The 12,136-nt window shown below is 34.5% G+C and overlaps 2 protein-coding genes and 1 long non-coding RNA gene across 7 annotated transcripts in view; 1 reads left to right on the top strand and 2 right to left on the bottom strand.

Moving 5' to 3' along the window:
- LOC127874483 (exosome RNA helicase MTR4-like) overlaps positions 1 to 1,096 on the bottom strand; it is a 46,376-nt gene extending 45,280 nt beyond the window's left edge. The window contains exon 1 of the mRNA XM_052418839.1: positions 930 to 1,096. Coding sequence (XP_052274799.1) covers positions 930 to 1,057 — 128 coding nt within the window. The 5' untranslated portion in view covers positions 1,058 to 1,096. The remainder of the gene's footprint in view (positions 1 to 929) is intronic.
- Positions 1,097 to 1,359: 263 nt separating this feature from the next.
- Positions 1,360 to 12,136, top strand: part of LOC127874484 (thioredoxin domain-containing protein 12-like) — a 31,587-nt gene continuing 20,810 nt past the window's right edge. For all 5 annotated transcript variants that reach the window (XR_008046941.1, XR_008046944.1, XR_008046942.1 and 2 more), the window contains exons 1-3: positions 1,360 to 1,517; positions 11,149 to 11,209; positions 11,432 to 11,484. Coding sequence is in view for 2 of the 5 variants with exons in the window: in XM_052418841.1 (XP_052274801.1) it covers positions 1,442 to 1,517; positions 11,149 to 11,209; positions 11,432 to 11,484 (190 nt within the window). In the remaining 3 variants the exon portion in view is untranslated. The remainder of the gene's footprint in view (positions 1,518 to 11,148; positions 11,210 to 11,431; positions 11,485 to 12,136) is intronic.
- Positions 3,415 to 5,695, bottom strand: LOC127874485 (uncharacterized). Its single transcript, XR_008046945.1, has 3 exons — positions 5,470 to 5,695; positions 5,213 to 5,332; positions 3,415 to 3,598 (listed from the first exon to the last, which is right to left on the bottom strand). It is a non-coding gene; the product is annotated as an uncharacterized LOC127874485 (long non-coding RNA).

The raw sequence follows: 12,136 nt of genomic DNA, 5'->3' as shown, positions 1-12,136 counted from the left end.
CAGATGACCCCTATTGATTTTCAGGTCACTAGGTCAAAGGTCAAGGTCACAATGACATAAAACTTATTCACACAATGGCTTCCACTACAAATGACAGCCCATATGGGGGGCATGCATGTTTTACAAACAGCCCTTGTTTATTTATTTATTTATTTTATTATTGTGTAGTCAACACAATCTTCTAGTCAGAAATTTATTGATATTAATATTTAGTTCATAATTTGCTATTTTTTATGTGTATTATTGAAATAATGACAGGGTTTGTCAGAAAATTGGCAGTTTCTTGCTAAATATTTCTTACAAATGTTAATTAAACCCACATTCAACAGTTTTTAAAACACTGTTGAACCAACAAAGACACACATGCCCAGTGGTGAGATTCTGCCTGGCATTCCAGGTTGCGTTGTATTTAGTGCCTATGGTACACAGTGCTCAAACAAGATATCTAGGTATGCAACACATATGAACAGAAATGTTTATTTTGAGGCAGAAGTGTGAATATATGATAAAACTAGGTTGAAAGATGAATCGAATCAGAACAATCGGTATCGGACTGTCTGAAATCAAAATCGAATCGAGCTGTTGGTAAATCGTTACAGCTCTACCAAAATGTTTTACAAAAAGTAGCTCCGATTACGACTCAATCAATGCGTTTTAAAGAACAGGCCTTGCAAAATGCTGTTTGCAAAAAACATCATAACATCGAACATCAAAGTGATCCGCTATGGATAATGATCCGGTAATGGTAACTTGACTGTATCCATGTTAATTTTATATTAATTATAAAGAAGAAACATGTCAGGGATTTCACAGGCATGTGAGATAGTAATGAAAGTTACATAAAAATAAAATTCATATATTGAAAAATGGATAACCCGTTTTCACTTTCAGTTTCAACAAAATGATATTTTATACTCTAAAACAAAAACCTTTGACTGTCATCTTTCTCAGTCGAATCCCTGTCATTTTCTGGTAAGTCCTGTTCAGGTACCGGTCTAGAACTTGCAGTGTCAGCATCAAAAACATTGAAAAGATCTTCTTCAAATGCATCTGCCATTTCGACCGGAAGTGGATAAAACGTGTTTTGGCTAAAGCGGTGAATGCAGAAAAAATAAATATCATATTTGTTTTAACGAAAAAATAAATTATACTCCATGCCTCTTTTAATATTTCGCATTAACTCCATGAAATCTGATCTGTATGAATATTGATATTTTTTCTTGTATATTTTATCCAAAATATTTTTTGTAATGCACACATAAAATTTGTATTTTTATTAAAAAAACGCACCAATATACATACCCGGTATATATTGGTAAACATTTCGCTTTTCGTTATATTTTTCGGTTGAAACAATTTAACAAATATTTGTCTATTATCGTAACTTTATTGTGTGCATTAAACAGTCAACAACAACAAGTCATAAAACGAAAGCAGGAACATGTTGTCTGCTAGCAGTTGTTCGATATTTCTTTTATCCTGCGTATCAATTTCGCTGGGAAGTGATTTGTCAAATGGTAATTTAACTAAGTAATTAATTTTTGGAGACAGCCTGTTTAAATAACAATGAATTATCAAATTATGTCGTTTTTAATATAGTTTATGTTAGATCGGATGGAACATTCGGACAATATGAAAACGACTACGGTGATATTTTGTTATGTATGTTGTGCACTTTGTAAGCTGATCAATAGTTAGTTACGAATTTCGGATAAAACATTAAGTTCTTGAGAAAAAATGAGTTCTCAGGAATATATTTGCTTTAAGCAAAGGAATTTAATTCTATTTAAAAGAGTCTAGCTGGTCAGAAAATACATGTTTTAACATCAGGTTTAATTCACTTATCCTGTTGAACTCAATGTTTTAGGAAATTCACTCGCGTTTCAAGATTTAACTCGTACAGACTAGTTCTGGCTACCATAACTTTAAATGTCGCTTTTTATGATTTTTGACAGGCGCAACTTTATAGTTATGGACCAACCCCATTAGGAAAGTCAACCAGAAATTCCTGAAAAGTTTACAATTAACAAAAACAGGTCCAAAACAGCTTTTAAATGCAGTTATTGACTCAAATCAACCACTTGATCGGAAAGATTGACATTTTTCACATTTAACTGATATATTCTTTCAAAAATACTATCTTAAACATTAAATTTTTTATCTATTCTGCTGTTGCATATCGAGAAAAACAGCAATGTGACAGACTTTCTTGAAATGCGAATCTCCCGAGATTTCATGGTCATATTACGTTATTTCTATTTTTAGTAACATACCATGACTTTTGTGCTCAATTGTTTTCAAATTCAGAATGACATTTCCCGGTATTTTTGATTATTCTGGCTTGTTTTGTAAACAAATTGTAGTGTAAATACGAGCTGAAGGTAAATATTATTTAAAACTACCTGATTCACACTGAAATCAGTCTTATAATCCACCAGACTTAAGTTGTTAATCACAAATAATAGATTTCAGAAAACGAAAGTAATGTTTACAATTTCAGCAAAAAATGTCAAGGTCGATCGAAAGTATCCAAATAAAAAGTTGTCACGTGACAAAGCGACAATGGCATCAAAATTGTGAATTTCAGACTGATGAGTTATTTTAATCTATTGTAAGATGCATTTGAAACATTTGAACCTTAAAATTTTCCCCGATGCAGAAATTTATATTCATTCACCAATATACGTAGTAATGTAGTCAAGAAAATGAGCCTTCTTTGATTTATAGCGTGACATAAATATGTTACCACTCTGGTTGACTTTTGATACGGGGTTGGCTTCAGCATACAGGTATGTCAATACTATATAAACTGTACGCTGAAGTTTCTTTAGCTAGTAAAAACGATATGACAAGTGGAATTCATTTTATCATGCTTATCAAAAATATAATTCCACTCTTTTTTTAGAATTCCCAATCTGAAAGGCCACAACCTTAACCTCAAAATTGAAAAAAAACACTGCCATCTGGGTCCCATATGTCCAACCCATATTGATTTAACCACGAACCATCATGGGCAGGTCACACCATATATGGCCTATATGAATGTTGCCTTAGTATTGACTGTGGATTTAAAAAAAAAAATCAGATAAGATAAATCAAATTTTAAAAATTATAAAGTATAAAAAATATCACTGAATTTTGTAAAATAATTCATTAATTTGTTTTCTGATGTTCAAGATGAAAATATACACAGTATTTCTCCAAATAATACACATCTTAGAATAAGCCATATATAGTTGCACAATGATGCAGACTTCCTGAAACTCAACAGCCTTCAGTCAGACATTTGGTCTGACTGGTCAGAATTTTCTATAAGACCTTAGGTTATTCTGTCAGAAAAACTGAAAAAAATGTAAATAATTCGAAATACGGAAATATTGCTTTATCATTTTATTTTTTATCATATTACTTTGACTAACAAAGAAAAGTAACAAAGTTTGTTAACATCTACTTCCTAATAATTAAAGTCACTAATAAAATCACAGTATCTGTATTGTATCTATTAAAAAGCTTAATGTCATCTTCACTTTCATCTTGTTCCCAGTCTTCTTTGCCGTTCTGCGAGTGTCCAGGCTCGGGCTCCTGAGGGGCAATTGCTCTGTTAAGAAAAGATGACATCATTTTATCACATTGTTTTGAGTAACAAAGTAATTTGTTTAAATTCACTTCCTCATCTTGAAAGTCGCTACAGAAATCACTATAATTATCATACCGAATTAAACGCTTAAAGGGACTGTCAACCACGACGACAAAGAAAAGAAAAGTTGTAAAATACCGTATTTTTTTACAATTATTAGTTTATATTGATTAAAATATCACGACTGGTATATTACATTACTTGAAAAAAAGTTAATATTTTCAGTATATTCGGTAATTAAATTTTGCGATGTGAAATCGAAAATAGGTGACATCATGATATACACACCAGTGTTCTGCTGTGGATGCACCCTTGCGTCATTGGCACAAAAAAAAGAGATTTGTCCCCACCCGTTTTCCGTATATGGGTCCGCGGGCGCACAGAAATTAGGAATAAAAATTAATCGATTAAATTTGAAAGTTGTTAAAGAAATCGAGTAAATGTGTAATTAGAAAGAATTATTTCATTGGACATGACGTCATTTTGCTGCCAAATTCTTTAATTTTCTTAAATAACACTTTATTTCATTGGTAAAATGAGACTATAACAACCAATCAATTATCAAGGAAATTTCCACACCTATCAAAATGGCGGAAAGTGACCAGCCGAAGAAAACAAAAACCATTTTGAGTTTTTTCCTCCGGCAAGTAAAATAAGAAAATATATCGATAGTAATAAGTTACTTTTATAACTAATAACACCCAAACAGAGTCTTCCCAAGTACCAACATCGTTTAGCAATGACGAAAAAAGTCTGCCCCTAAACGTACATTCCAAGCAAATTGGCTTTGAGAATTTTCTTGTTTACTGTTTGACACAACAAAATGACATGCAATTTGTGCATAAAGCCCAAACAAGAAAAGCCTTTACTATCGGTAATTCTAATTTGAAAAGTTAGAAAATTTAGATCAATGGAGAAGTGTAAAGCGAATGTGAATCTTTGCCTCTAATTCCATTGAAGCAGATGTAGACAGACATAGATGTAGACATTAAATACATGTAACTGTTCAAAGTTTTGTTAATATATTGACAATTGTTTGGCAGTTTTAAAAAATTTAAAAAATGTTCAAGTTTGAATTAGAATGTTACATCCTGTGGACTGGCTGTAGGAATAAATCTAGACAGTTTAAGAGTGCAAGTAAAAGGTAATTAGTTTCTGAAAATTTAATTCTGCTACAAATGTATTTCTCTGTCTCCAAATTTTTCCCTTTTGTCCCCACTTTTTTAACCCTAAAAGGTCCCTGTCCCCAACAGCACAGATTGGCAGAACACTGCACACTATAAATAATGCAAGAAGATTGATAATTATATATATATAATATATACAATTCACTGCGCATGCACAATTTGCATTCCTGGGTTTACCACGTGACGATGATGATCAATCTACTGGCGTTATTTATAGTTATTTATAGTTAACTGGTAGTTACCTGGTAGACATACCCAGTAAAATGTATTACCGAATATACTGAAAATATGATAACTTAACAACTTTTTTCAAGTAATGTAATAGACCAGTCGTGTTATTTTAATCAATATAAACTAATAATTGTAAAGAAATACGGTATTGTACAACTTTTCTTTTCTTCGTCTTCGTGGTTGACAGTCCCTTTAATGTCATCTTCACTGTCCTCTGTGTCGTTGTCTTCTGCATCGTTCTGTGATTGCCCAGGCTAGGGATCCTTTGGAGTATTTGCTGCAGTAAGAAAAGATATTATGTATTATAAATTTGCTAAGAAATTATATAACAAATTTGTCACGGCAAGACTGGTAAGTATTGGTTATGTATAAAAAAATAATGTGCAATCTTCAATAAAAATAAAAATCTCCTACCTGTCCTGTTGTTTTGTTTAACTTTCACTTTTGTTTAAACTAAAAGTTGATCGAATGAAGGTCAAATGTACTGATCTTGGCTTGAAGCATGCACTTATTTACTCGTCGACAATATGCAGGGAACCAAATATATTTCTAGAACATTCTTCACCTAATGTGGACAGAGTATTTCTGATTTTTGACAAGACTTCCGCCGTATTTGCCGATGTTCTAGAAATACTTTCAATTTCTTGGGAAAACCTGAAAATATTTGTGTCAGACATTTTGGGCTGACGAGTTAAGAATTTCGATCGGCCCTTTACTGGTTGTGTCGGACATGTCCGTAGGTCCGACAGAGTTTCGGGAAGTCTGATGATGTATTGAATTAAGTGTTTCAACAATAAATATGCACTTCCAAAAATGTTTGTTTGATATACAGCTGTTTTTGGAGTTGAAATCAGGCATGACAAAAAGCAATATTGCCCCTTCAATAAGAATGTTATAACACCTCAGTTCCAATAGTAAAACAGAAAGCAGCAATTTCCACAATTTGACAGAGCTTTATATTAAGCCTGGAATGTATTTAATAAAATGTAATTTTAATATGTTATGCAGGGGTGTGATTTTTCCGCTAATCGGGTTGTACAGGGGTCATTTCAGCGATTGGCGTAAATTCGTAAAAAAAATAAATGGGAAAGGGAAGAAACAACAGTGGATATAAATGAGATACCACTTTCTGAATGGATACAGAAGATCGACTGTCTTGGTGAGGCTTAAGTTATATTCCATGTGAAGAAATCTTAAATGTCGGATCCTGTGGTAAATTGTTGTTTATATTTGAACACTGTAACATTGTTGACCTTATTTCAAATTTTAAGACATTGAGCTAAAACGAAAGATTGCCGTCATTGTTCATGGGGATTTTTAACACACATTGATTTTGATCAGAATGAAAACTGGTGACTTTTCATAATATGTTAAATGTTCATTTAAAAAGGTTTTCATAAATAAACCTTGTTAATACTGGTAAGTGTAAGATTGTGTTTATTTAAATGTCTGCTTTAAGGGTGGTCATTGCGTTATGCAATGTGATTCGCGTAGTCAAAATCAGTCTACAGAATTTTCCTCCCCTCAGACTTAACACCTCAATCATACCCCTGGTTATGTTCCTATATATTTGTTTCGGAAAACTAGCAGATGTTTTCTAATGTATATCCTTTTCAAGACAGAGAAAATTTATGATCTTGACAGAAACCATAATATATTTTGAAACAACAATTACATGTATATGAATATTGAATAAGGTCTAAAAAAAATAACATTCACAAAATGTGAGTTTAAAACAAAGGTTTGTGAGTACAGAGTCTTAATGCTAAAAAAATTGCTAGTAAAACATTGACAAAACACTGAAAATTTCCATGTAACCTGTCATTTTCAAAAATCATTGTGACCTTCCATTTTCAAACTTCTCAAATGTTTTTCAAAGAGATATAATATTGAATGCCCAAGTCTTTCTGGTCCTATTAGCAACACAAATTATAAGATAGTGAATGTCAGTATGTGTAAAACTTGACTCCCTATTTAATTTTTTTAGAGCACATACTTCAACACTCGCATACATAAATTGGTTACTTAAATCAAGTTTACCACTACATTTCATTACATCATTTTGCTTATTTATGCCCCAGGATCGATCAGTCTGTCTGTTGGTCTGTCTGTTGGTCTGTCAGTTGGTCTGTCAGTTGGTCTGTCTGTCTGTCTGTCTGTCTGTCTGTCTGTCTGTCTGTCTGTCTGTCTGTCTGTCTGTCTGTCTGTCTGTCTGTCTGTCTGTCTGTCTGTCTGTCTGTCTGTCTGTCTGTCTGTCTGTCTGTCTGTCTGTCTGTCTGCCTGCCTGCCTGCCTGCCTGCCTGCCTGCCTGCTGCCTGCCTGCCTGCCAGCCTGCCTGCCTGCCTGCCTGCCTGCCTGCCTGCCTGCCTGCCTGCCTGCCTGCCTGCCTGCCTGCCTGCCTGCCTGCCTGCCTGCCTGCCTGCCTGCCTGCCTGCCTGCCTGCCTGCCTGCCTGCCTGCCTGCCTGCCTGCCTGCCTGCCTGCCTGCCTGCCTGCCAGCCTGCCTGCCTGCCTGCCTGCCTGCCTGCCAGCCTGCCTGTCTGTCTGTCTGTCCAAAACTTTAATCTTGGTTAAAGTTTTATAACTTTTGCAATATTGAACATACCAACATGCATGTGTGTCTCATGGAGCTGCTCATTTTGAGTGGTGAAAAGTCAAGGTCAAGGTCATCCTTCAAGATCAAAGGTCAAATATTATTGTATTTTTCTTTCCTTGAACTTTAACCTTCATTAAAGTTTTATCATAAGTTTTTAAATATTGAACACAGCATCTTCATATTTGGCATGCATGTGTATCTCGTGGAGCTGCACATTTTGAGTGGTGACAGGTCAAGGTCAAGGCCATCCTTCAAGGTCAAAGTTCAAAAATAAAAAAAAATGTTTCATTTCTCCTTTCAATCTCTTACTTACTTCTCGTGGAGCTGCACATTTTGAGTGGTGAAAAGTCATGGTCAACCTTCAAGGTCAAAGGTCAAAATATAAAAAACTTAAATTTTCATATTTTTTTTAATATTGAACACAGCAACTTAATATTTGGCATGCATGTGTATCTCGTGGATCTGCACATTTCGAGTGGTGAAAGGTCAAGGTCATCCTTCAAGGTCAAAGGTCAAAAATAAAAAATATATTCTTCATTTCTCCATTCAATCTCTTACTTACTTCTCGTGGAGCTGCACATTTTGAGTGGTGAAAAGTCAAGGTCAACCTTCAAGGTCAAAGGTCAACACATAAAATATAAATTTTCATAACTTTTTATGCCCCCGGATGGAATGATCGGGGGCATATTGTTTTTGGCCTGTCTGTCTGTCATTCCGTCATTCTGTCATTCTGTCCCAAAACTTTAACCTTACAGTAAAGTTTTGCAATAACTTTTGAAATATTGAACATAGCAACTTGATATTTGGCATGCATGTGTATCTCATGGAGCTGCACATTTTGACAGGTGAATTGTCAAGGTCATCCTTCAAGGTCAAAGGTTAAAAAAAAGCGGCACATTAGGGGGCATTGTGTTTCTGACAAACACATCTCTTGTTTGGTCTTATGTTTGTTGATTGGCTATATGGGCACGTAAAGACTAGGACTGGTGTGTACAACTATTGGTTGTCTCTTCTGGAACCTGTTGTTGAGACTTGTGCACATTAACAACTAAACTAACAGGTTGATTACACTTGTAACTGTTTTTTGTTAAATATTTACATCTGTTATCTGTTTAACACATCGGTTTTTCAATCTTTATTATTGTTTTTTTCATGACTTAAAAGTTATGCCTAACAAAAACATGCCAGTGGCAAAAAGACAAATTCAGGCCCTGTATAAAAGAAAAATCAATCCCTTCCTTAACTAAATTGATTTATATTGTAGTTCTTTACACTTGTGTTATTGATATTTTCAGTAGTTTAGTAATGAATAATTCATCAAAACATGTACAGCTGTTACTGTTAGGAATGCTCCTATTGACATATTTCTAGAGTAGCTGTAGACATGTAATTGTTGATAATTGATTATTCCTGGTAAATATAATTCAATAACTGTTCATAACATATTCAGTGCCATAATAACTTGCAAAAAACATAACCAACTACTAGCCCTATAAGACACTAACTAACAATTTCCAAATTTTCAAAATGCTATAATACCATTTATCACATGCTATACCCTGTTTCCCACGAAATACAACCATTACATATTTTTTTATATTACACATGTGTAATACAACATTTTTAAGCGTTTTCATTGGCTTAGTTCTCGTTTATTGACCAATCGCATTTTGTTATGTTGCTGAAATGACGTTGCAACGTCCAATGACATCACAAAATGTAAACAACATTCCGGATTAATCATTATGTTTGCAAAAATACATGTATTTATTTAATTTACTCATTTAAAAGCATGTGATAAAAAAGATCTGACACTCGCTGTCATATCATACCATATTTTATTAAACTCGTCCAAGAAATTCGTTAGTAAGCTCGCCAAAGGCTCGCTTACTAACAAAATTCCTAAACTCGCTTAATAAAATATGGTATGATATGACAACTCACGCCAGATCCTATATATACCAGATAATATTATGAGACTTTGTCTTTACTATAATTGGGCTATTATAAGGTGTAACCTTCTCACTAATCTGTCAAATCATGCAGTGTTCCACCATAAGTCCAGAGACACCATCTCCCTAAAATAGTGGCAAAATGTTTCATCCCCTAATCATGAAAAAGCCTACTTTTGACTAAGTACATGTAGACTGGTCATTTACCAAGCACTTTCGTACATGTAGATGAAAGCGGCACAAACATAATCCGCGGCTACGCCACGGCCAGATTATTAGTCCGCGGCGGCCGAATCGTGTGTTCACGCGGCGTATCGCCGTGGCACTCGGCATCGATCCGCGCAACGACGCCGAGTCTGTATTAACCACGCGTACTTTCGCGGAGTAAATCCGCCGCATACGTACGCGGCGGATCGAGTGAAAAGATATCCACCTACATGTACATACATGTATGTGTAGCGTAGAATTAATTACGCGCAACTGTTTATGTTTCGTTCGATTATCATTATTAAATTTGTAATCCGAAACACACTTCCGAATTTTAATGCTAACGCGTCCTTTGGCAAATTCTAGCGTCAAATAAACAGTGCTAAAATATCCTTTGTTTCATAAAAAGCGCGCGAAAATTATGCAGACATGTAGAACGTCGTTTGGAAAGTTTGGGTGTATTTTGTGTTGTATAAATACATGAACATCACGTCAGGCGTAAATCGCGTGTTCAGTGGAGAAAAAAACGCCCCGATTAGACGTTATTTCATCATCTCTATAAATAGTAACAAATGCCAAAATGTATTTGATACTTAAGGAAATATCGAGAATGTTTGTGTATCGTAAATATTAACCAGCATTTGCTTTAAAACTGGAATATACGGGATTATCGGGTAATTAGTAGCGATATTAACTGTATAATATGAACAAAATAAAACGTGTTTATATACGCATATTCAAACAATAGTTATAATAAGCTGATAATTAACAAAACTACAAATACGTCGTCACCGTCTTGATTATTGATGTGGCTTCAAACTGCTAATTTTCTCAGCTAAAATATAATAGCGGAATCAACATGCAATTAATTTATAAATCCACCATATGCTGGAGCCTTGACCACTTGTATGTGCGAAAACATAATTACGTGACCTTGTTTATGTGTGAAATACATACGCTACGGGCGGGAAACAAACTTAATAATTGGCCAGACTTAACCATGCTTACATGTATATGCTAATACAATCCGCGCACAATAAATTTATTATGATTTTAATTATTATTATAATTGTTCTTTCAAAATTTGTTAACTACATGTAACTAATAATTAAAAAAAAAAAAAATTCATGATCGCATCGACTCGGCATCATGTCGCGGACCGCGGCATGCCTCGGCGGACAGATGCGAAGTTTCGCGGCGAAATGCGACTTGCCGCCGCATACTGACGCGGCTTCAACGACTGACGCGGCATCGACTCGTTTCGCCTTGCCGCCGCGGATCGCGAAATACGTTTGTTCCGCTTTGACTGTACTGTACCTTTTGTTATGTTCTATTTCAGGTTGGGGTGAACATATTGATTGGCAGAAATTTGATGATGCTTTTAAAATAGCAGAAGAAGAGTAAGTGACTTACACATGTAGCTAAATATAAGCACTAGATCATTTAAACAGTTTTGCTTGCAAATGAGCTTAAGTTAAAATTTTAAGAGACCAATACAGGCATGATAATGATCATGCTGATGAAACATTTTTAGTAAGTTATAAGGAATATGAACAAATCTCTCTGTCCACGCTATGGTATTTGGAACAGCCTTGGTTTAAGTGTATGTTGTTTTTCTTCAGAAATAAGCCAGTGATGTTGCTGATACACAAATCATGGTGCGGGGCGTGTAAAAGTAAGCATAGCCTGAATTTGTACTTATTAGGATAATATATTGATTCTTGAAACAGATAAGCATTGTAAAGTGAAATGCGCCATTCTCTAAGTTAGATCAGTCATTGAGAAGAAATCAATGCCTTGTAGATTGTAGTACAGCTGTCTGAGGAAGATCTTGGATCTAGGATAATAAAACTGTGACATGATGCTGCAAAATAGGAACAGAGTAGATGGCGAGACTAGTCTTGTGAATGTTCTAAGTAGTTTATGAATCCAAGGAATTTGTTATTCTGAATCTTGTTCTTTTAACCTTTCCCGCTTAGATGTGTCACAGGGTATAAATTCATATTTATTGTTAGTAAGTTATTTGTTATTCATGTCCAGTAGTTTTAGGTAGCTCTGATATAAAGTCTGTAGTCTTAGTTATTTTATAGTTAACATATAGTTGAATTTAACCTAATTTAGCATGTGCACTTAACAACCAATCATACACTTTCCCTCCTTTATTCAGTTGTTTGCTGAAGGTTGCTTCAGACAGCCATTCAATCTTTGATTGAAACATTATATTATTTGTGTAGGACATTTTATATTCCTGCAGGTAACTTATTTGAATCTTTTATTTATTTTATCTGTCAATTGTTTGTATTGTTATTTAAGACATCTGACGGTTA

The sequence above is a fragment of the Dreissena polymorpha genome, chromosome 3 (assembly GCF_020536995.1).
Source record: "Dreissena polymorpha isolate Duluth1 chromosome 3, UMN_Dpol_1.0, whole genome shotgun sequence".
Classification (NCBI taxonomy): domain Eukaryota; kingdom Metazoa; phylum Mollusca; class Bivalvia; order Myida; family Dreissenidae; genus Dreissena; species Dreissena polymorpha.
The sequence above is the reverse complement of the archived record's forward strand: the minus strand, read 5'-3'. Positions and strand labels throughout refer to the sequence as shown.